This window comes from Cyprinodon tularosa, unplaced genomic scaffold (genome assembly GCF_016077235.1).
Source record: "Cyprinodon tularosa strain WSP-4 unplaced genomic scaffold, ASM1607723v1 ctg435, whole genome shotgun sequence".
In the NCBI taxonomy this organism is placed as follows: domain Eukaryota; kingdom Metazoa; phylum Chordata; class Actinopteri; order Cyprinodontiformes; family Cyprinodontidae; genus Cyprinodon; species Cyprinodon tularosa.
Genome location: NW_024039158.1, coordinates 1,523,901 through 1,550,431, shown reverse-complemented (window position 1 = coordinate 1,550,431; position 26,531 = coordinate 1,523,901). Strand labels below are relative to the sequence as shown.

The 26,531-nt window shown below is 38.4% G+C and overlaps 1 protein-coding gene across 5 annotated transcripts in view; it reads right to left on the bottom strand.

Annotated features, from left to right (window-relative positions):
* Positions 1-23,162, bottom strand: part of LOC119792947 (triple functional domain protein) — a 124,629-nt gene extending 101,467 nt beyond the window's left edge. For 4 of the 5 annotated variants that reach the window (XM_038299806.1, XM_038299809.1, XM_038299807.1 and 1 more), the window contains exon 1: positions 22,882-23,162. In XM_038299806.1, the coding sequence (XP_038155734.1) occupies positions 22,882-22,951 (70 nt within the window). In that variant the 5' untranslated portion in view covers positions 22,952-23,162. Of the gene's footprint in view, positions 1-3,724; positions 3,857-22,881 lie in introns of all 5 variants that reach the window. The other variant, XM_038299810.1, reaches the window with a different exon arrangement.
* Positions 23,163-26,531: the final 3,369 nt, after the last annotated feature.

The following is a 26,531-nucleotide window of genomic DNA, read 5'->3' as shown; positions in this document are numbered from 1 at the left end:
TTAACCACATTAAGTTTCCACAGAATGCATGTGGACAAGGGAAAAGGATACGAGACCTAGATGAAAAAACAAATGCATCACTACTTATCCAGAACTACAATAGAAAGAATAAACACTGATTTCTAGAAATCACTCATTCATGTCAGACTTTCAGGTCTTGCAGTAAAACAACAAGAGTTAAAGCAAAAAACATGTGGCATCCCAAAATATCCAAAATAACAAAGATATGATTTTTTCTCTATATTGGTTTGTTTAAAGGCATTTTTTTAGACTTTTTTCAAAACTTCTGTTATTTAATACATCTTATTTGGCTCACCGTGGCCTTTCACATAAAAGTAGAGATTAAAAGATGGACAGAAAAACTTCTTCCCTTAAGCCCGTCAAACCTTGACGATTTAGACAGTGTATGCCTGACGTACGGAAAATCTGGCAAAAAACACTGGCATCCGTTGGAGAAGTTATGGGTCAGTTTTGTATAAGTTATGAGCACGCTGGCAGCGTATGCTCATACGTAGGCCATATGTTACGATAAGTTGTTTATGTGGGCATAAACTGCAGTATTTTCAATTGTTGCATGCAGCTACAGCTCAAACTGAATGACAAAACCGCAGGGTTTAAAAGTTCACAGCTCACGATGCATGTTCTCACACAGTGCGGCCAGACGCTCTGATGTGACCTTTACGGAAGCCGACTGAATTTCAAACATGTTTGATCTTCTCCCGACCTCAAAATTGCTGATCGAGAGGTGGTCGTGAGAGGCTGGTCGCCCCTCGTTCCCCCCTGTACAAAACACGACGCACGACCACTGGCCCGATTGAAAAATCGAAAAGGGCCCGAAAAGGGCAAAAAAAAATTTAAAAATCATACAGTGTATGCCCGGCTTTAGTGTAAGTTACTCATAAATCGGGGTGTCTAACTTATCCAAAACATGAATAACTTGTGCATAACTTATACGTAATTTATTACTAATTTATGACTAATCTCCAATGCATATCAACGTATTTGACGTTTTTCAGACGACCACTGAACGTGTATCTAACTTACAGCAACTGTAGAAAGACGTATTGGCGTTTTGGTATAAAAGGGGATCCACAGGAGAAACCTGCCTGTACTCATCCAGAATTCATTCCCATCATAGGGTGAGCGAGAAGGCGAGTGTCATGGATCCTCACTGCATTCACGAACAAAATCATGAACAGCAAACTTCCTAGCAGACATGACGCAATCTGCTGCAACTGCAGACCTTCTTTCTTTTTTTTAAATCCATTTATTTATTTTGACGGGCGATAAACAGTCTCTAGCTAGGTTAAAACCGCGATCAAATAAATCTTTTTATGCAGGCCGGCCACCTCCTGGTGCATTGCTGCTCCCCTTAGGTCACTGGCTTGTGACATTTCATGGGCATTACGCTGCCATGCATTATACCAAATAAGGCTGTCTTGGACATAGACTATGGACTCCTGATGAATACTCTATGTATATACCCAAAATTGAAAAACAGAAAAGCTTTGCTAAACTGCCGCCGAAAAAGTTTAGCGTATGCCAGCGTTTTAGAAGATTCTGGGACGTCAGGTATATGCTGGCTAAATCGTCAAGGTGTGACAGGGGCTTTAGATGCCAGAGAAACATAAACATTCAGATTTTCCATTCACTTTCTAAAAGTATAACATTTGAACATTTAGTTCCTTAGTCATAACCTTCCCTCTTTGGCTAGTAGTATCTGCCGGTTTGAATAAAGGTGGCAATCTTTTTTTCAGTGTTAAAAATCTATATATTGGTAAGGTCAAGAATCCCTTGTATTGCTTTGTTAAACTGTGTGATTGGTTCTAGGAAAATTTGGTTTAAAGTCCTTTTTATAATATATATATATATATATATATATATATACACTCACCGGCCACTTTATTAGGTACCCCATGCTAGTAACGGGTTGGACCCCCTTTTGCCTTCAGAACTGCCTCAATTCTTGGTGGCATAGATTCAACAAGGTGCTGGAAGCATTCCTCAGGGAGTTTGGTCCATATTGACATGATGGCATCACACAGTTGCAGCAGATTTGTCGGCTGCACATCCATGATGCGAATCTCCCGTTCCACCACATCCCAAAGATGCTCTATTGGATTGAGATCTGGTGACTGTGGAGGCCATTTGAGTACAGTGAACTCATTGTCATGTTCAAGAAACCAGTCTGAGATGATTCCAGCTTTATGACATGGCGCATTATCCTGCTGAAAGTAGCCATCAGAAGTTGGGTACATTGTGGTCATAAAGGGATGGACATGGTCAGCAACAATACTCAGGTAGGCTGTGGCGTTGCAACGATGCTCAATTGGTACCAAGGGGCCCAAAGAGTGCCAAGAAAATATTCCCCACACCATGACACCACCACCACCAGCCTGAACCGTTGATACAAGGCAGGATGGATCCATGCTTTCATGTTGTAGACGCCAAATTCTGACCCTACCATCCGATTGTCGCAGCATAAATCGAGACTCATCAGACCAGGCAACGTTTTTCCAATCTTCTATTGTCCAATTTCCATGAGCTTGTGCAAATTGTAGCCTCAGTTTCCTGTTCTTAGCTGAAAGGAGTGGCACCCGGTGTGGTCTTCTGCTGCTGGAGCCCATCTGCCTCAAAGTTTGACGTACTGTGCGTTCAGAGATGCTCTTCTGCCCACCTTGGTTGTAACGGGTGGTTATTTGAGTCACTGTTGCCCTTCTATCAGCTCCAACCAGTCTGGCCATTCTCCTCTGACCTCTGGCATCAACAAGGCATTTCCGCCCACAGAACTGCCGCTCACTGGATGTTTTATCTTTTTCGGACCATTCTCTGTAAACCCTAGAGATGGTTGTGCGTGAAAATCCCAGTAGATCAGCAGTTTCTGAAATACTCAGACCAGCCCTTCTGGTACCAACAATCATGCCACGTTCAAAGTCACTCAAATCACCTTTCTTCCCCATACTAATGCTCGCTTTGAACTGCAGGAGATTGTCTTGACCATGTCTACATGCCTAAATGCACTGAGTTGCCACCATGTGATTGGCTGCTTAGAAATTAAGTGTTAACAAGCAGTTTGACAGGTGTACCTAATAAAGTGGCCGGTGAGTGTATATATATATATATATATATATATAAAATAATTTTTTTTTTTTTTTTTAGATGATCATTTTCTATAATTTACTGGTAGCCTAGAAGGTGAAAAATGTTTTGAGGCAAAGAATGAGGAATGGTGAGTGATAGTGAGGGCAACAGTGAGAAAGCAGTTTCCAATGCACCAGAGAGACTCAAAGAAAAACGAGCACAATGGTCTTTCAGGACATGTCCTAGTTTGGTTTGGTCTCTTTACTCTTAAAAATAGCAGCGGAGACCCTTTTGGCTAATTCCTTACACTGTTTCTAATCAATTGAGTGAACACTCTATAGTTGTGGTGATACTATTCAGTGACAAACTTGAATTGTTTACACAGGCTGGTGCAACACTTTCTCTCTCCAATTATTTCTACACTAGCTGGTTCTTCCTCAGTCTTTACATTTCACAGATTTTTTCCTCTTCTTTCTGTCCAGCGAGTTCTATGCAGACTTTCTCAACTCACTCTGCATCTCTGCATAATTATTTACTCACTCTGGGTTGTTATTTTTTCATTTTCAGAGATAAAAATGTGAAAAAGAGCAAACAGGATCTAACAGATCATAGCTTTCCAAACCCCCCTCCAGATCCAACATACCTCCTGTCTTCTCCTTCTTTTCCATCTTCTCTCCATGTTTACCGCCTGCACCCTTTCCCCTCTCTGGTTCCAGCTTGTTTTAAGACGACGGCAACGAGGCAGCAAATTTCTCCCTCGGCTCACACCAATTAGCTGTCACGCCGGAGAAATTACAGAACGGGAGCGTGGCACATGAGAGGGGGGGAGAAAAGTGGGACAGGATCCTTTTTATAAACACGCGGAGAGGCGAGAGATTTGCGTACTGGCGTATGTGTGCTGCACATGTGTTTCTATTACTCCTGAGTGGAAAGTTAAAAGAAGCAAATCTTTGATTTTTACATCAGAAATTTTACTTGCTGACATTTTGATGTGCTTCTACCCGTTTCAACACTCTAATTTGTTTTTACAAACTATAATTTCCGGGTAAAAATATCAGTTGATGTCACAGTGCTGGTGAGAGAGAGCACTCACTGTAAAACGAGGTTTATCTCCATTCTAAAGCAAATACTAAAGGAAAAATAACCTTTTTTAAATCACATTCAGCATGTTATATTGTCAAACCCAACATTTATCACATTATGATGCTATAGTGATATAATAAGATGAAGATACAATATTTGCCCATATTATGATAACCATTAAGTTCAATTCATAAGTATCAATCGATATCATGTGTTAATCTTAAAATAAAAAATTTAAGTTAAATATAATCTTACAAAACGCAACAAAAAATGATTTGACCATTTTATTCTTATCCTCTTAAGGGCATATCATTCAAAATAGCATTCTTCTAATTAAAAAAAATTACAGTAATAGATTACCAGTTAACTATAGTCTCCTACCTTGCGAATTTCAAAATAAAAGGTATATCGATATTTTTCTTTTGTATTAATGTAACTGGATTGTGAATATTTAATGCATCTAGACGTATTGTAGAAAACAGTAACTTTTGCATGTGTTCCCTTGACATTGCAGACCTCACAAAACTGACAGGTTTTGTATTGTTTATGTAGTCATGGCAATGTTGAATATAAGGGTTAAAATATGGTTGAATCACACATGTAGTATATGTATTATTAAAGGAGATTATGGTTTATTTTATTGCACTGATTAAGTGCAACTTTTCTTTGTTAAATTATAGAAATAGTTTAGGTCAGGGGGTTTAAAAATAAATAAATAAATAAAAAACTTGAAAAAACCAAAAGTGGGCTCAGCCAGTAAAATTTGGGAACCACTAAATTAGAGTGCATCTCCTTTCTCTCTCAAGTCCCGGTGACAATGATCGTTTAAAGTGAGTTTGCTGTCACAGATTCACAAAGGCAAGCAAGACGTAAACACTCCTCCATGGAAAAGTAAAGTTCCTTTACAATGTGGCCCTGGACAAGAGACGTTCCAGGCTATAAAAAAAAACAATTAATTGCTTTTAAAACCATTCTGTGATGAGACAACCTTGTACAGATATAGTCCTACATTTCTTTTAAAATATACTCAACCAAAATATGATCCATTTTTCTCTGAAGCTTGAAAACTTGTAAACTGTTCAGAAAAACTCATTGCAGTCCTTTAAACCTCTCATTCCTCTGTTGCTCTGCCAGCACAGAGTGCAGATCTTGCAGAAGTAGAGTTTAAAAACGAAAGACTGAAATAAATTCTGTAAGAAAACAGAGATTTGTTCTCACTACTTATTCTATACAATGTATGGGCAGTATAAATTTACTAACTCGGGTAATATCACAAACTCTTATAGAACGTCCTAAGTGTACATAGCCTTAAGGGCTGGTTATCCTCCCGCAGCAGTGAGTCGAAGTGAGCTTGTCGCAGATATTTTTGATTTATGCCCAATATTGAAGCGTGGTCTGTGCTATGATATTCCACGCCACAATGAAGGGGGACAATCACAAACTAGCTGTGGGTCTAGATAAGGCGGCGAGGAAGTGGGGGCAAGTTTGTCCGACAACGGAGGGACATGAGGGCCAAAAAGATCAGGGATCCAGGTGGAAAAGGGTCCCATTGTTCTCAAGCACCTCGCTCTTCTAGCTGGTCCATCTTCAGGAGTTGTTTTCATACAAACAAAGCAAGCCGGTAAGGTACCATACAGGATACGCATAGTGTAGAGCGGATGTAGATTCGACCAATCAGAGGCCTCGTGTCTGCGGCAACATACAATTTTGAGAGGTGCAGCAAAGTGTCTGCGGAAGGGTTGGGAGCATATCTGCGTTCACTGCGACACACGCAGACGACCTGGTTTCTGAGTATAAACCAGCCTTTAAGGCAGAAGGCTTTGGTGTCACCTGCTGTGTGTCAAGGTCACAGCTTCTGCATCTCTGTGAGCCACAGTGCTCAGTCATGACACTGGTCCTTATCTATTTTAAAAACATGGGTCACACACGGACATGAAGGGTTGCTGCTGTTGCTATGGTGACCATGGTCCCTAAAGTGTGAGCTAAAAACCCAGATCTACAACGCAGAGAGCACAGAATCCCTCTTGTTGTGATCTGCACTCCACTTTAGATATGGAATTCTGGGAGTTGTAGGCAGAGGATAAGATACATCTTGACCTCTTATGGCAAAGAAAATTTAAATATTTTTCACCTTGTTAATTTTTTCAGCAGTTAAAAGAAAAAAGCTAATTAGTATCGATAAAGGCATGCATCGTGATACATTTTGCAGACATATCGGTTTCATTTGTTGACTGAATTTGAGTAATTCTCAGGTAATCAAATGCTTTTTTTTTTAACAAACAAGAGGTTATCTCACAAAAAACAAAACACCTGACCTTTTTTCTCTAAGCCTCTCATAGGACTGAACCCAAACAGAGAGATTTATCCAGAAAAATAAGGAGCAGATTAGATTAGGTCAGCATACATAATCCAATGATCTCCCACCTCCTCCATGCTCACAGCTAACACACACGCCAACAGAGCTAAGGAACTTGCTCTGCTTCCATGCCGCTGCATGTAGCCTCTCTGACCTTTGTCCGGAAACACGTCCGATACCTTCACAGTCGCCTCTCCATCCTACCACGGGCGTCACGTCAGCAACCAAGACGCCTCGGCGTGAGAATTGAACAGTTTGGAGCACAAACTGGTTCTTTTTGTTCCACTTCAGGGATTAAATTACAGAGATGCACAGACATGTTCCAGCTGACATCATACATGCTTTGGGCTAAACACAGAACACTGCAGATCAGAAGTTCTACAAAACGGCTTCGAACTCTTAATTCTGATCCAAAGCGTTTTGTTAGTCGAGCTCCATGTCTGTAAACCGACCAAGGATGAAGAATGAAGAAGAGAATGGACAAAGAAATAAACACTTAAAACGTTTAAGGCTGCAGCTATCAATTACTTTAGCAATCGATTAATCTATTTTTTTCTTTTAACTAAGATTAATCTAAAAATAGGTGTATTAAGTTAATAAAATTTTTAAATAAATATTTGGAATATCTATTACTATTGCATTTAAAATGACAAAAACAGATGAAAAACATGTTTACATATACATTCATTTTTTTATCCCCCCAAAAAATTATACTTTTAATAAAAAACAATTGTGTATATTTTCAGTTTATAAATGTTAATAGTTTATATTTGGAGATTTTAGTTCTAATTATTGCTTTAAGTGGGTCATTCTTTCAGCAAATGGCCTGTTTTAGACCCTGTGCACCTTGACTCTAAGAATGGTTTGATTCAATTATCAAAGTAATGACTATTAATATAATAATAGATTCAATCATGATTAAGCGGTTTATTTATCACTTAGCATACTGCTCTATTTCAGCTGTAGAACAGGGAGTATTAGCTTCAAAGCTAATACTTCCAAGCTTATACTACTATTTTTCTTTTATTGTAAATAGCATGATTTTTTCTCTTTAAATTGGCCTGATTCTGCTAAAAGAAAAAAATACAGACAATAAATTTTAAGATTAATCTCATCTCACCTTTAATACTTTTATAGTTTAGTTTCACTAAAGTCAACCATCGCTCATATAGCTGGCTGATAATGGCAATGCTAAACAGTTTGCACATCAAGAAAACGAAGATGGTCAATGTTTTATGGTAAATAAAGTAAGTATATTTTTAAAGGTATGTAAATGCATAACCAATCAGGAGTGGATGCTGACTTAAACTAATCAGACTTGCGGTGGTTAACTTGGGGTCAAATATCCTGTTCTGTTCACCGTTTACCCAGTCGAATGTTAAGGATGTTCAAAGGAATGTGTGGACAATTTGCTCCAGCTGATTTCCGCAGACGCTTCTCAAACATCCTCTTCACAGCAAGAGGTTTTCAGCTGGAGAAGGACACCATAAAAAAGGTTGAAGGAAATGCTGCAGGAAAAAAAAAGATGGCAGCTGATCCATGTTTAAACAGTACGGTGTAAGTGTCGGTTTTTAATTCAAAGCCAAATTTAAGATAGAAAATAAAACTATTAACAGATAGCATTTTTTTTTTGTCTGCATCGTTTGGTTTCTCCAAAGTTCTGGACTGTTATTCTTCAGAGGCTTTAATGATGGGATTTTTTTTACCAGTCTATTGTGGTGAAAAAGATGCTTAAGCTCTTTATTAAACATTAATCTATGGCTCACAAAGAAAAATAGGAGATCCTTCAAAGAAGTCTCAGAAAAGAGCTTCCTCTGTTGGGAAATTAGGATTTGCCCTGGAGAAAGGGCAAGCAGGTCTACAGTTCTGGTCTTTTCTTGCATGTCATTCTTAGCATGTCATATTATTTGCCCTTAAATAAAAACATTACAGCCATTTAAGTCTTCATGAACTGCTTTCATGGATTTTTGATACCAAGTGTATGCAGACTAATCCAGATTTTTCTTACTTCAAATCTGATTCAGACACTAGAATTGTGGCAAAAATGAATGTCAATGTAATAACAAGAAACACCAACTTTCCCGAATATATTAAGAAAAATAACAAATGTGCCTCAATAAGAAATTCATGAAAAACACTCTGAGAGTGAAAGAAACGCATTTATTTTGGTGTAACCTTAGAGGCATTAATGCTGATACTGGCACTTACATTGTTTAGTTTATAAAGCTGAATATAATTGTTAACTAGGCTTCTTATTTTATTTTGTTTTTTTACATTCAACTATTTAATAGTATTTTTCACAGTTTTTTACATAAACAATGTACATGAACACTTCACATTCAATTTAACATAACTTTAAACTTTTGCGTGGGAGCCATTTCTCTATTTTACCTTTGTCCCATCTGGTTTATCTAGTTCTTTATTTTTTGTTGCTGTCTTTTGTCTTGAATGTTCTCTATTTCATCCACTTTTCTTCCATTTGAGTTTGCTGATGTCAGTTTTTCCATAATGTAGATTTCTTATATTATTCCACCTTTTTTTCTGGACTTGTTAGCTGTTTTTTCAACTTAATTGACAGTAAGTAATATATCATTCAAGGGCTCATCTAATTGGTCAAATACCAAAATAAGCTGTTCAGCCATGTAGCAGCTGAATGGCTGGATATAGATCTTGTGCTTCTAGACCTCACTGAGGGACGGAGGGGACTCCAATTGAAAGGGATAATGCAAGTGATCAAAAACGGTAACTTGCCCTATAAAGGGTTAATATCATCATTACTGGTGATTTTCTAAAACAGTGTAATAAACTTCTCTACATGCAAGTAGAGTATGTATAGACTGGCACATGTACATCCCAATTGGATACTTGTGATTGGACTCCAGTCAGAAAAGGAAGGCATAAAATCAGTAAATCATGTTTAAATGACAAATTCCATCTTTGGAAAAAAAAAAAAAGCATGAAACTATGAGGGTATAAATAAACTGTATTCATTAAAGACTGATGCTTAAAGGGATTCACTTTTCTGCTCTTGAATTGATTATAGGAATAGACTGAATTCTAGGGACGTTCAGATCAAATACTGGAATCAGAAATCAGCCAGTTATCATCCAAACAATATATATCAGAATACACAAGCGGATGGACAGACTCTGCTTGTAAGTGTCTAGCCCACTGGTTAATGAGAAATTGGTCAAAATGGGCAAAGATTATAGCTCTGTTTTAGTAATATTACTGGATCAAGTTTTTTCTACCATTTCACATTACAAAATGAGTAACAAAAGTATCAGTGAATCATGCGGATATTGTATCAGTTAAGGAAATGCAGACTGAATACATCTGCCCTAATGGATTGGTAGCTTTTTCAGCAGTGTTGGGCACGTTACTTTGAAAAAGTAATTAGTTATAGTTACTAGTTACTTCTCCCAAAAAGTAACTGAGTTACTAACTGAGTTACTCCACAATAAAAGTAACTAGTTACTAGTAAAAGTAACTATTGCGTTACTTTTGCGTTTCTCACCCCCGTAACCCTCCCCACCCAGCCCCCACCTTCTCGCTGTGTGTTTCCAAAGCCAGCTGAATAGAGCGGACGACAAAGACAAGAACCTGCAGACAGTTTAGCATTTATTGCAAGTCAATGTAAATGACATCAGGGGGGAACGCCATGTGAAGTTTTTTAACAGGGCGTTCAGATCTGGTGAAATTAATGACTGGGGATGTCTAATTCTGAAATCCTGTGTGTTTGGGTTGTTATAGATACTGCAACATCTATCTATCTATCTATCTATCTATCTATCTATCTATCTATCTATCTATCTATCTATCTATCTATCTATCTATCTATCTAGATGTATACTCTGTGTGTGACATAAAATATGGATTTCCATCCCTGCCACAAAGGCCATCAAATAATGTTTAAAATAAAAAATACAGTAGGTTGAAAAGTCAGAGTATCCATCCATCCATCCATCCATCCATCCATCCATCCATCCATCCATCCATCCATCCATCCATCCATCCATCCATCCATCCATCCATCCATCCATCCATCCATCCATCCATCCATCCAAGCATCCAGATTTCTCCCTTTCTCCATATAGGCTATCATTTCTGACTGTTATCAGGTTAATCATTTGATCGTTCACGCTCTCCATAGTTCTCCTGTGGCGCGAGCACAGGGCGACTGTTGCGCGCCTTTAGCGAGCATGCGCGTTTCCTGTCGCTTGCGCTGTGACTCTTGTCGCCTGCGCTGTGCGGAGATGCAGAGGAAACCGTATCTGATGAGGAAACGCAGCTCGACGTAACACCGGTATTTCCATCAGGAAAAAGCTGTTTTGCTGCTGGATTCATCCTCACTCTCCATCTCTCTGTGTGTGCTGTACGTTAACACCCGCCAGCAGAAACACCCACCTACCCAACTGACAGACGGAATCTCACCATACATCAGCCATTCTCATCCTCCCCTCTCTCATGACAAGGCGCGCACCTCTGGATGACCTAAAAAATAATCTCTAATATCTGTTAAACAAAAGTAGCACAAACAATATGTTTTTCTGCACAAATCTGCACTAACGTTGCACTAACCATTCAGTCTATTTGCAGAGTTTTTTGACGTGGGTGGGGTGTCAGCTTCACGCAGCAGCGCACGAGTCCTATCATGAAAAAAGGTTCATAGTGCGACCTGAGTAACGCGCAGTAACGGGGTGTCTGCAATGGTAACTGCGTTATAGTTACAGTCAAAGTAATTAGTTAGATTACTCGTTACTAAAACAAGGTAACGGCGTTAGTAACGCCGTTACTTTCAACGCCGTTAGTCCCATCACTGTTTTTCAGTGATAACCAATCGAGGATTTTCTTCAATATCATCAATATCAATAACAATTAAGACCTGTTACATGTGAATTAGGGGTATTTATAGACAAACTAAGTGACATGAAACACCAGTGAAGAACTTTGAGAATATATACGCTGTACTGCCAAAAAAAGAACACATAATTTCGTTAAAGTCGTAGAGAAATCCTATTTAAATGTCAAATCATTCTGTGCTTAAACATGTATATAAATGTACTCTTTATCAGACCATATTGTCCCCAAATTTTGAAAATTTCTATAAAAAAAAAAATCCTGTCTTAAAATCGCTATCTTATGCAGGCCAGTTAATTACTGTCATCTGTCAATCCAATTTTTTCGGGCATAGCGTCTTGATTCATATGTCGCAGCTAATATACGCAACGGCTGAAATCAGAATCATTTCCTTTCCCATTGAGTTCCGTCCCAGTGTTCACAGGGATGGACGTCTGTGTCTTCAGCAGGCGTAGAGCTAACAGAACTGGCAGCGTGGCGAGGCAAGGGCTCAAACATGTACGGCTGTAAGCCTTCTACACCAAACCAAGCTTCTGGCGTACTACCTACTAGCACTAAGTTCCCAACTGGTTAGCAAGATGCTTCCGACAAACCAGCTACAACCAAACTTGCTTGCAAATTTTCCGCCACAACAATCCCGCCCCCTTGATAAACGACCAATCACATTCACTTTATTCACTCATGTAAAGTCGTGCACCACTCAGGAGAATTCAGAACTGCAACGGTTGGAACGGCCGTTTCCCTACGACTTTAAGCTTCTGGTGTTATCTTATGTTATCAATTATTATTGAGAATTATTAAGTTAAAGTCTTGTTTCTTCCTGCTTTTATAGGAGTTGGTCTCTATTGTCTAATAATTGTCTCCTGAAAGGATAAGTTGGTCTAAACAACTTCAAATGATGAGATCTACCAGCGGGAGGTCATATATAGTTTTATCAAGGCTCCTTCAGAGTCAACTGAGCCTAAAGGAGGTCGGAAGTAACGATTTTTTTGGTAAAAGTAGGTTCATACAACTACAGTGATGAAACGTATTATAAGGAGGACAGGAAATCACATGTGTGGATTCACTATGGGACTACTAAACAGTGAAGTGGTGAATTGATTAGTGGCACTCCTGAGTCCTGGACATCCGCCATTTTAAGGTTATCCCACTGGGACCAACCCAACCTATAGGGAGGCTTATATCTTTCTCATTTCTGAATGCCTTGGGATTCCTCTGTTTCCTTCTTGGAAATGTCACTTCTGTGACCCAGAGTGTTAATTATAAGCATTTAGAAAATAAGCAGGTATTTGAACCACCAGGCAGACTAACTCAAATGTTTTAGAGAAATCCCTGCCTGCTCATGCTAATGTGCTGGACGTTTTTACTATGTGAACAAGAAATCCAGAGCAAATATGCTGCGGGATATTTATTCACACATGCCTGCCTTCCAGGCATCTTTCAGGGCTGCAGCACACATGGGAAAAACAGGGGAGCTTCTCAGTGGTTACAGATTGTAAACAATCTGTCGAGAACCAATTAAGCACAAAATCTATGCTGAACACAAAGCTGTGATCATTTGTATCCTCCCATCCCCAAAAAGGACAGGATGATCAGAGAAATCTGCTTTGTTCGACATCAGGTTTCAGCCTCTGCTCTGTGTCTGACTTGTCAGCTTTAAGCCTGGAGGAAACCTTCAACCGATGGAGCTCAATCAGTCTCCATCTCCTGGATCAATACCCATTAGTCTCAAAGAGGGACCGGGTTCGCGTCTGTGTGTGCAGACCTCATCCTGGATGAATGGGACCTGAGTCATAATCACATGCTCTGGATCAGATTACTCCTTCCCTCTTCCTCATACTTGTGTGTTTCACTAGCCTTCTTGCACAAACACACAGGATGTTCATTCAAATATCACACAGCAAACATATGAATGGTAGGTCAGTGACCCGGCAGTCGAGTAGGCAAAGACTGGTAAGGTTTTTTCATGTTAATGTGTTCAGTAATCATTCGACCACCCTTATTTTTGTTTTGGTCATGTTAATTGCATTCTTTGCATATTATAGAAAAAGAAACTGAAGGATGGTCTAATATGTTTTAAACGGCCTTGTTTACTTCAAGGTTTTCTTGTGTGTATTTCAAAGTATCACAAATAAAAAGGATGGAAACAGAAACATTTAGAATTGTTTCTCTAATTATGCAAAACTGTTTATACTAGGGATGCATCAATTTTAAAACCTGGGTCGATATTAGGGCTGAGCAACTAATTGCATTTGCAATAGTATCGTAATTTAGTAAAACTTAATTTATAAAACTGCAGAGGAACAAGATTTTAGTCACAATAACAAGATTAATACACTAGGTTTCTCCGTCCAGCCGTGTCCAGAGCACGTATCATTATCAGCGACCCCTCACACCCCCACCATGGTTTGTTCTCCCTTCTGCCCTCTGGGAAGAGGCTTCGAAGCATTCCATGCAGGACCAGCAGGTTCTGTAACAGCTTTTTCCCCACCGCCATCAGACTGATAACATCACACCTAATAGAACTCAACTCAAAGGTTTTCTACCGTTTCTTTGCACCCTATATACTTAATTATTTTTGCACAGCTCAGAACTTCCACATCAATGCCTTTTTTCTCCATGTCTCTCCCCAAATGTTTACATTTGATCACTGCTGCACTTTATGAATGGAAACGTTCCTCTTCTCTGCTGCTCATTCACCCTCTGAAAGCTGTATAAACAAAAAATTCATTTTGTGTACTCTCTTTGTATACAAGATGACAATAAAGTTGTCTAAGTCTTAAGGTGGCGGTAATGAACTTAAAAGTGGGTTTGCAGCCACATAGAAGGAAAGAGAGCTGCAGTTAGCATGCAGATCCATGCATGCTAAATTTTTCATGATAATTTTATAGTAATGTCCTGAAACAATGGACTCTGCACAGGCCAGCTTTCAAGGTCATTTGAAAACTGAAAACCTGGAGGGAAACATGTCTAAATGCTCATTTAACTTAAACTACAAAGAAAAATCACTCTCAAACTACGGCTGATTTAAACATTATACATTCAAATTAAAAAATATTTTTAAATAGATCAACAGGACCTACAGAAACCTAATGAAGTAAAGATACAAATAAAAGGAGAAAGGCAACAAGGCAGGAAAAAGCAGAGAATAGAAGAGACGGAGAAATAAAGCAAAAAGAGGGGTACATAAAATATTAAATAATGATTTGAATATGTCAATCTATTAAAACTTTTTTGCACCATGTCTTTTTGTTTTGTTTTGTGTTTTTTTTCTCCCTTACAGTTTACATTTCATCACTGCTGCACTTTAAGAAATGGAAATCTCATAAGGACCTCAAAGTCAACGCTATTCCAGAAATTTTTAATTAAAAAAGTTTCCTGGATGGAAAGCAAAACGTCTTCAAACTTGGAAACAAAGTCCAGTGGATTGTTTTTAATTTTCTTTTTTGGAAATCTCATAATAACTGTACAAAACGAAATTTTGTTTTGTATAAACTCTGTGAAACAAAATGACAATAGAAGTTGTATAAATATATGACTAATTCTAAAACTGAAAATACAGAATCTAATTAATGAGTATATAATTAATAATATGGGCCCCAATTAAATATGTTAATTTTATTTTACTTTATTACTTTATGAAGTTTTTTCCTGATATAACTATCGTTTTTTTTTCAAGGTACATAGAGACATAGAGAGTTTCTCATCCAATGTGTAAATAAATGCCAACATGTTTTTTAAACTGGTTACTTTTATCAAAGAGAAGCAGCCAATAAGACATCAGGTCTCTATGGAAGCGATCAAGCCCCTCCTCTTTGGCTTTGATAGATAGGTAACAGTTAAGATTAATTCATGGTGTGCCAGAACACCAGGAACATCAAATATTTTAATACATCATAAAATAATAATGTTTAATTCTTAAAATAAATTATTTAATCACACAATTCATATATATCTTTTTCAAATAAATTATGGGTGTATTTAAAATATTACACGTTTAAATAATTATTTCCTTATTTACTGTATTGTGGCACTCGCCACCCTCCATAGGGGGCAGAAAAAAGTATATAAAGGTCAAAATCATCAGACAAAAACTTAAAATCCTTTTTCCCTAAATTTCCTACAATCCTTAAATCAAATTATCTACTTTTCAACACTTTCCAGACTACATTTGATCCGGCTTTATTGTAAGATGGCACCATAAAAATAAACTGAACAGAAATAAAGACAAATATCTAATAGACATCCACTAAATGCAGCTTTAGCCATTCTGCTCTCTATGGAGTCCCCCTGAGGAAACTAAGCGGCTGATCTAAGCTAACAGAAGCTAATCAATCAGGATATCTACTCAGGGAACTAGCCAACATAAGACTGATTTAGTTTTAGTCCTTAAAACATCTACAATATGGCTGCCCATATGTTCTACAATTGGATATATGTTCCTGCTGAAATTCTTCTGTAAGCATGAGGAACGTCAATCATTAAATACGTCTTTGTTACAATCAGAGCAACCATGTTGGAAGTTAACTTTAATGACTGACAACACAACCAAAACAAAACTCCCTTCAGCATAGCAGGATGGGAAGCGTCTAGCAGACCCATAACACTGAAATAAATTATACAGACGTAAAAAAAAACTAAAATAAGAGGAAATGCTCAGACAGAGGGTATGGTGGGAGGAAAAAAAAGCAGAAATCTGAGATGACAAATGATGAAGGGATGGAAAAAAAGGAATGTATGAGGCCTGATATGGAGAGAGAAAAAGCAGCTTGAGGAAAGAACCACAAAATTATGCAAGTCATGACAAGACTTTTCAAATACATGAGGAGGAAGTTCACAAGCAAAAAGAATTGATTGCATTGATCTGCAATGCTTTGGAAGTTAATAATACGCTCTAGGTGCGATAAGGAGCTGTTTGCAGCACACCTAAACTTACAGATAGGGTTTTTGTAACAAGAATGAGGTGATATCCATACGAATGTAACAATACAGGAAAAATAACTGCATCTCCCACAATCATTGATGTGCAATTAACAAAATCGCTTCTCGCCTTCATCTTTGGGAGGAAGCACAAAGATCACCTCAATACGGATGCAGAGTTTCCCTCTGCGGCTTATTATCTCGCTCGACACAAAACCACTGGAGTCAAAGGGTGCAAGTCAATACACTGCATTCTCCTGCTTGTTTACTGCACCTCTTATTCCTTTAAATTTGACATTTCACCAAAGTCCAGAGCAGGACAGAAAGTGCATAAGCATTGATTTGCGTTTCTTTGTACAATAAGTTCCAGTTTATACAGAAGTGCATATTTTTTAGCAACTCATTTCAGGAAACGAAGCTCATTCTAAGTAGATTCCTTCGACAGGGAGTGGAATATTTTAAGAATTTATTTAAATTATTATGGCTTACAGATAATGAAATCTAAAAACTCAGGGTCTCAGGAAAATGTAAACATCTTATAAAAGTTAAAATACCAAAAACAGATGTTTGATCCTATTGACCTCTTGCTGTCCTCCTAGTCTGGGTCAGTAGGTGAAGCTGTCATGGTCCAGTCTGCTGACTGGGCAGACATTCAGTCACTCTGACATCCTTTACAGGAAGATACGCCACATAAGGTCACACAGTGCTCAACCCAAGAACACTCATAAAAAAATTGAGTCGAAGGAAAACTAATTGGGAGGAGAAAGTGCATCAGCAACTGCAATTAATAAAGCTAAAGGAAAATATATTCAAGTAGTTTCACAAGTAAATTAATGCTATGTTCACACCTAAAGCAGCAAAGGCAGCAGGAGCAGCAAGTTTACATGCAAAGTCAATGGTTGAGCAGCAAGAGCAGCTGAAGCAGCGCATCGTGAGCTTCTGAACATCTGACGCGCCGAACGCGCTGCGAACGCAGCAGCTGCTGGAGTTGAAAAAATCGATGCGCCAATTCAACCAATCAGAGAAGCTGATCTGGGAGCTGGCAGGGAGACAGACGCTTCGTTGATGATACAGATCACTATGATCACTCCTCTGAAACAGTTTATCAATGTCTAAATTAACTTAAAATGCCGAAATCTGACAGTAAAACATGTTAACTGTTATTGTCCTAGTGCCTGCAGTTTGGATTACGTACATGAAAAACGCCTTCCACGAGGAGACGACCGGGCCATAGGCTGCTGTTGAATGGGATTCTAGTGACAGCGCACTGTGTACAGGGGTCTGGGCGGCTCTGACAGAAATAATAATTGAAGGCAGGATGGTAATCTGACTGAACTGACTGCACAGATAAAGTTTCCAGGTGGACTGTCTCACTTAGAAACATATTAAAACTACTTTTTACCCACTGATCACAGCATATATAGCTGCCATTGTTACAGGCAAAGAAAGGATAGGGTAGCTCCGCCCAACACGCATCAGACCCACTTTACCCCCCGTGCAGGTAGAGCAGCAAAGATGCTTCTGCTGCGCGTCAGAACTAAACTTGTACAAGCATCAAAAATGAAGCAGCACAGGCGTTTTTGCTGCTCATAGCATAAGGGCCTCAACCCACTGACGACTCCGATCCTGAACCAGAAACACTAGCAGCGTCACACATAAGGCTAATGAGAAGCAGAACTGAACTGGTGCCTCTTCTAAACTTTTTTGTTCCTAAAAAAGTTTGCAGGTTTCTTAATTTATGGTCATAAAGCCTGGGAGAAGAATAGAGGATCCATTTTTTAATGAATTTGAATCTGAATTTTCCAAAGCCAACTAAAAAACATACCATTCATCTAGAGCACTCCAAACTATAGGTGCGTTTTCCATCAACTTTGACCAATATTTGAAGTATTGCATCAAAAAAGTGTGATGGAAGTTATGAAATATAAAAAAAAAAAAAAGAATTGAAAAAAGCTTGCTTAAATTTGCAAATAAAATAAAATAAAGTAATTCTTCAGACACTTGGATTAGGGCTATAACTAACGATTATTTTGCAAATCAATTAATCTGTTGATTACTTTTTCGATTAATAATGGGATAGTCTTTTTGTTAAACTAAACCAAGTGAAACTAAAACTTCTCCATTTGATGAGTTATACATGGAACATATTGACAAACTAAAACTTGCTAAATGTTTACATGTTTTTTTATTTTTTTTGGTATAATTACTCCTCTAGGTGGGTACCTCTGTCAGCTAAAGGCATCTTTTACAATCTCTATACTACATTTAACAATCAATCAATTACAGAATTAGTTGACGATTATATCAATGGTCAATTAATTTAATTAATGGCCTCAGCCCTAGCTCTGATGTAGCAAACTTTTACCTCACATGACTGATCAGCTGTTTCTGTTGTCTGCATCTTCCATGATGTTCCTATTATGCGCATAAACTAAGCAGGAAGCAGCATCATCATTATGAGCTGACATGTTCAGGTAAAAACACCCTACCAGACAGCGACATTCATTAAAACTTTCCTCAATCACTGATCTGTGGTCAGTGCTGAAATGCTGCCTGTTTATTACAACAATGAGTGAAAATGTAATGGACCATGATGTATGGCGACGTTACTCTTTGCGTTGCTCGGTTAATTTGCTTTAAACCAAATGGAAACACAACACATTTGCATTTCCTTTTTTTTTTTTTTACTTTTATAAGTTTGCATTTCAGTTGGATGGAAACACGACTAATGTCCTGCAGACAAGTTTTATGGTTTTATTTTTCAGCAGCACATTTCACCAAAGGTACTGATAGCTGGTTTAGTGACCATAGTCTTACTGTGCCTCACTGGCCATAGAGGATCTATGCTGGATCGAGAAGTGGAAGATCAACAATACAGATGTTTGTTTGTTTGTTTGTTTATATAAGTACCTGGGTTTCAGGAAAAAAAAAAAAAATCATCTGATTTAAAACACAAAGACGACTTCTCAATTTCCATATTTTAAATGAAATAAAATATCTTGATTGAGAAATAAACTATGTCTACACTGAAAAGAAGTGAATGCCTGGTGCCCTTTAGGTAGCCTGTTTTTAATAGTGCAAATATTTCCTCCAGTAACAAATGTGACCTTTTGGCTGAATTAAATAACTATTAATTCAATTAAAAGAGCTTTCTCAAGCTGAAGCCTTTAAGTTACTCAAATTTTAAATTACATTTGATAAGTAGGGCTGCAACTAATGATTATTTTGCAAATCAATTCATCTGTCTATTATTTTTGAGATGAAAAGATTAATAATCGGATCAGTTTCTGGATAGAGTGTATTGACAAATGAAAAAGTTTTTTTTAACTTAAATGAAAAATGTTTACATATCTTTTTTTTTTACAATTTTGGTATAATTACTGTTCTAAGTGGGTTGCTCTTTCAACTAATGGCACTTTTTAGAATCTCTATACTCCAGTGAATGAAGGTCTGCTTAATTTTGTAGAAAGCAAATTCATAATATCCTTTTTCAGCCTTTCAGTAACAAAACTGTCCATATAAACTTAAGCTGCATCTAACAATTAGTTTGCAAATGGATTCATCTGTCGATCAGCATACTGACAGATGAAAACCTTTTTTTTTATCTTAAATGCAAACGCTTAAAGGCTTACATATTTTTGTTACAATTTTGGAATAATTATTGCTCTAGGTGAATTCATCTGTCAGCTAAAGATATCTTTTAGTCTCTATACTACAGTTAACAATAAATCAATTACTAAAAAATTAGTTGACAATTATTTCAATAATCGCTTAATCACGATTAATTTCATTGTTTCAGCCCTAGCTCTGATGTAGCGATTTTCTACCTCGCATGATTTATCAGCCATTTCTGCAGCATCTTGATGTTCTTATTGACGATTATTTTAAAAATCAATTAATCACGATTAATCTTAATCACTGTTTCAGCCCCAATGTAAACACAATGTGACTTTGTTTTTTAATGTCCAAATAAACTTACGGTAATTTAGACATTTTTGCTTTGACTGAGACACCTGTATTTCTCCACAATAACAACTTTAAGAACCCTATTGCGGTCTTACTTCAAAACCTAAACAAATAGTAAATGCTAGTCTTACACCGATGCCGATACCAGTATCGGATGGGACCCCGATCCAGCACTAAAATGGTGGTATTGATATCAGCAAGTACCAATAAATAGGGCACCGAGACCATTTTGAGAGCCAAAAGTCTATTCAACTATTGTCAGCCATTCCAGGTAGGCAATAAAAAGTTCTACTGGATTGACTTTGTATTTGTCTTTTTCCTGCTTCACAAAGGTAGGCAGCAGCTTGACAAAGCCATGATGGCAATTATTTTACATCCAAGTAGTATGCAGCTCTTCATATATACACACACACATTAATTTCAAATAGATGGTATAGCTATGGTATCGATATTGGCAAATACTGCAAAGCCAGGTATCGGGGCGAAAAATTGGCATCTGCGCAACACTGGTCAAGTAGGGCACCTGCTGCCACCCATCGTCACCACCTTCTACAGAAGCATCATAGAGAGCGTTCTGACCAGCTGTCTCACTGTGCGGTGTGCAGGCTGCAGCGCCTCAGACTGGAAGAAGCTGAGAAGAGTGGTGAGAACAGCAGAGAAGATCATCAGGTCTCCTCTTCCCTCCATTAAAGACATTTCATCCCAGCGCTGCGTGTCCTGAGCCCATAACATCAATGACCCCTCACACCCCCACCATGGACTGTTCCCCCTGCTGTCCTCTGGGAGGAGGCTTCGAAGCATCCGATGCAGGTCCAGCAGATTGAATACGTCCTTAAAAATGAATGAACGTAGAGCCTCTTCCTGCTCACGTTTTAACAAAAACCTCAAGTCTAATTGTTCCAAAACTGATTCCAAAGCTGAGTCAAACGACAACTGTTCAATAGTTGTTGCCATCTTCCTTGTTGTGCTTTCTCCAGCGTCGCTCAGCTTTGTCGTCACACCCTCAAAACCCTGCCCGCTTTGCATCCAGAAATTCAGAAGACATCTCTGGATTGTGATTGGCCCGCCGGTTCTAGGGCCTGGAGCATTGATCGAAGCTGGACCACTCGCAGGCAAAAATGGTTTTGGCCGCTGGCAGGTGGGGCTAGTTTACTAGGCTAATTAGACTGCTGAGTAGTGTATAAAGTTGTATAAATGTTGGAAACTGTAACTCATATACAGTCCTATGTTTACATTTATCAATGCAGCACTTAAAAAAAATGAAAATGTCTTGAGAGCTGTACTGAATGTAATTGCTTTTGTATAAACTCTGTGTGTCCAAAATGACAATAAAGTCTGTCAAAGTCAATATAAATGCTCTTTCTCATGAATAGATTTGCTTTAATTCACCAAACTAAGCTAACCTTCCTTTATAGTTTCTTTAAACCTTTAGAAGTGTCAAGCAAACGCCCAGCTCACAGTTTTCTCTATGCTGCGTTAAATAAAGATATAACCTACATTTCAAATCATAACCTGTGTTTATAGGACCGCAGAAATCTCCATAAGGAGTAGAGGAATTCCCATTTTATGAGCCATTGTTGCAGCCAGTGCACAGACTACAGGCCCACATCTGGCTCCCACCACCTAGCATACCTATCTATTAGCATATTAGCATTTTATTACACAGTACGTAAAAATAAACGTTAAGTGCATGCTACTATAGTCGTTTTATTACAATAAGACAGAAGCTGACGTAGGGAGGGAAATGCAGAGCTAAGCTTCGGAAGCTATTTGACAAAGCTAGCTTTGGCTGTTAGGTGCACACCCAGCTTCTATGTGCCACGCCATGTATTGTTTACATAGCCTGTGTTCGCTTTGACAGCATGGGAAACAACAAACAGCAACACCAGCAGACTGCATTGTCCTTAACGGACACGCATTATCTACATTTCCTCTGAACGCACACAAAAACATGACATAAAACAGGCTGGTCCGCTCCAAACCCAAAGCTAGCTGGGCTTAAACTAGCTAGCAAGCTGTAGCCCAGCAGACAGGATCCATCAAATCTGTACCAGTTGTCATTAGCTTCTCGGCTAAAACTGAAAAAGCCAATCCTTCAATCTTTACAGATTAAACAAGAACTTCAATATCAGACATGTTTGTAGAATAAATATTCAACCAGCTCATGAGTAAAAGATAATACATCACTTATTAAAAACTAGGCTAATCCTGAGTAGCTTTAAAAACAAACATTTCAGACAGAGTCTAAAGACTACAGTTTTTTTTTTATTATTTAACTTTTAAGTGCTCTCTTTTAAGTTTTACGGTTTTTTACGGTAATAAGCTAACAACTACAAACTCACAGTTTTAAGCTAACTTAGAAAGTTAGCTATATAGCAAACGCTGAGCTATATTTCAGGGTTAAAAAAAATAATAATTCAGGAACGTTTTAGAGATGTAAACAGGAGAATTGCCCTTTGTTATTAACTCTGTGATAATAAAGCTAATGTGTGCTAGTTACAGAGAGTCTAATTTCTACAGGAGAGCTTCTAACTGACAACACGGATGGGGGACAATGTCCATCCCGTGTGTGGACCAAACATTCCCCCTCACTGCTTCACTCATTCTGGGCTTACCGCTCTTTAAGAACACCTCTATGTCCCCGGCGTCCATCGTGGTTTCCTCCGCTCCTTCCCCGGAGCTCATGGTTGCTTCGACCAGATCCGGGAGCTAACTGCTAACCTCCTCTGGATAACAGCTCCACAAAAAAAAAAAAAAAAAAAAAAAAAACGACAAAAAAAGATGGCACACGGTCTCTCCCGTCCTGGAAAAAATAGCGTCATGGAAGCCGCACGGAAGGCTGCGGGGACTGGTGAGCGTTAGCCGTGCCATCTGCAGACCTCCATCTTGGGGGAACGTCACTCAGAGAGGGGGCACCGGGTTCCTCTGAGCAGGGGCGCAGCCACAAGATTCTTAGAAGGGCGGCCGAAAGCAGATAGGCACCAGAAGCCCAGGGTCAATCTGCACTGTTCCAACAGGAAAATTACAAGCACAACATCCATATTTTCTAAATAAAGACAAACTATACTTTCCCACAGCCTTTGCAAACAAATAAACAAATAAAGTGGAATCTGCTTATAGTGGTCACGGATATAGTAAACAACCGCTTATAGTGTTTAAAAGGCTTGGGACAGAGTTATTTCTAAACAAGTGCTGTTTAAATAATTTGTTTATAGTAATCAAGAAATCTGCTTATAGTGTTCATTTTTGCCCATTTTATGAATGTAAACATGTGCAAATAATTAATTATTAGGTGGATCGAAAGTGATGCCAGCACTCCGGTGTCAGAGCCTGTGACGGATGAGGACATCATCACGGAGGTACAAGAGCATTTTGGTGTGGGTACCAGTGCTGCATGCAGCGAGGAGGAAGAGGGGGATGAGGAATGCAGTTTGCAGACTGGTCTCCTGCATGTTGGTTTAAAAAACTTTGACCTTTTACATCGTTTTGAAAAAGAAGTGAACTCTGTGTTGGACAACACTCTGATCCAGGGAACCATGGATAAATATGTTAAGTGATTTCTTAATGCAGCGCAGCAGATCCGCACAAAACAGACATAGGCTAGCTTTAATTTTCTGTAGCCTATGCAGTTATCTTCTATGCTGTTGTTCAATGAAATTGTTTATTTCAAACTTCAGACACACAAAAACGCACCGGCGGCACCAGGCTTCCAGAGTTATGTCTGCGCACAGCGTAGTATACTGGAATTAAACTTGCATGGTACTGTAATAAAATTCAGTAAATGCAGTAGCTATCCATTTCATTTCATTTTTATTATTTTAGATGCTATTCTGCATAAAAAATAAGTGAAATAACGGTAAATTCGGATATAGTAATCAACCGGTTATAGTGTTCAAATTGGCTCTGGACCAACATGACCACGATAAGCGGATTACACTGTATTTAAAAGGTATAGTAGATAAAATTCTTTCGGGTTTGAGTTTTGGGCGAACATCTTTTCCATCGTCATTACTTACCTACTTTTATCAGTAATCATTCTGCATAAAATTGATATTTACAAGTACAAACACCTACATAAATAAATTTTTTAATAAATTTTTATTAATCTAGTTATTTATTATTTTACTGAAGACTCCTAGATGACTTGCAGAGACATGATTTTCTCTTTACCCTATATAACACAAAATCTAGTTCTAAAAAGAGCCTGAATTCTCTACTTATCATCTTTAATGTCAGTATATTGAAGTGCATAATTAACGATTGTGTTTTTGTTGTCAAGTAATTGTTAATATATGAAAAATTTAAATGTTTTGAATATTCCACTTGAGAAAATTACTGCTGCTAGATGGTAGATCTATTGGAGGGGAATAAATGGTAGGGGTGGCCCAGGGGTGACCAATGATTGGCCACCCCTGGGCCCCCATCTAGCTCCACCCCTGCTCATCTGGGAACGACAGAAGCACAACTAAAAGCCAAATGGGAATTTTTACAAACTAAAATAAATTAATAACAACTTGAAAGACTATAGCATAAATTATATTTTCTGAAAAATAAGAGCATTTATGGCCTCATTTTAATTAATGTGACATATGCAAAAAACAATAAAGGAGACAAACACAGAAACCTATTGTTTCAGAGAAAGCTGAAGGTTTAGTTACTCATTGTTCCAGAAATTATGTCTGTATCTGGGAGAGGAAAGTCTCCCAGATACAACAATAACAGAAAAGGTCAGCTGCTCTGATTAGAATGCTGCCATGGTCATCACTAGAATCAGAGCTCAGATTGTTGGTTGCTGCTGCCATCTGCTGGAGGAATTTGGACATGCAGCGTTGGGTCTGCTCCAACTTTATAAGCAATTAATCAAATTAACTTTGAACTTTATCGATCTATGGAGAAATTTACCTCTGCATTTAAGCCATCCTCTTGGGGAGCAGTGGGCTGCCATTGTGCGGCGCAATGGGGGGTTACCAGGTACTTGCAACCAGTAGTCTATTTGTTAAAAAAAAAGAAGAAGAATTTTTATTTTTTAAGGAATACATAGCCTAATGAATATAGTCTATTAACCTAAAGCAATATGCATGGTGTGGTTGTTACATGTCAGGTACGCTTGTCATTGACTTTGACCTAGTTAGGGATTAATGCAGAGGACAAATTTTCCCACTGTGATCAGCTTCATAGTCATGATAGGCCACTTCTTTGATTTTATTAATGTTGCTCAGGCTACTCGTTAGCCCACAGGCCGCCAAATGTTGAAAGGGCAATATTATTGCTATTACTGTTAATATATAGTAGGAATTGTACACATTCAGTAATAAAATGTCACAGGGGATGGTCCTTTAAGAAGGGGGATGATTTTTAATATTTTTTAAGAAGGGGGATGCCATCCCCCCTCAACTTGAGTACTGCTTGCAACCTTTGAACCAGGTATTTGCAACTTTCTCGGAGCACAAGCTCACTGCTCTAACCAACATGCCAACAGTCCCTGTAATAAAATTGAGGCACAGTGCAAATGTCTTTAGACCCCATGGACTTTAATTGCATGCTGTCAAATGACAACTAAAAACTATTGATGAATTAAGATGATTCTGTGTGATCTGAGTATAAAACGATGCATCGTTGGATGTAGGAAAATCCCTACACCACTTTGCAAAAGAAATAAATCCCTTAAAACCTATACATTTTTTTTTCTGATCAAATCCGATATGGATACAAGGGCTGTGTGTATCGGCTGATATCCAATATGAATTAACCATGTACCAGGGCATGTGATAACAGGCATTATAATAATATAATTGAACTTTATTGATCTAACATTGGAGAAATTTAACCCATCCCCTTGGGGAGCAGTGGGCTGCCATCGTGGGGCGCCTGGGGTGCAGTGTGGGGATAAGGGTCTTTGCTCAGGGAGCCAGAGTGGCAGTCTGTAGGAGTGGGGCTCGAACTCAGAACCTCAGGATTCCAAGCTCTATACTCTAACCACTATCACCACTCCATCACATGCACTATATATTCATTGTTAAAAAACAGGTAACAAATTAGCACAGGTATAAATCATCACTAGTTGCTTTGTGTGTGTTCTGTGTGATGATGTAATCAGTGTTGCAATCATAAAATTGAGCACAGTGTCAGTATTTCTGTGGATAATGTTAATAATAATAGAAATGACTTGAACAGAATCTTAGATTTCTGTTGAACAACCTATATCTGATCCAGCAGTCAATACAGGAGCCTATCAGAGTATCGGATTCGGTGCAAAACTTGCTTT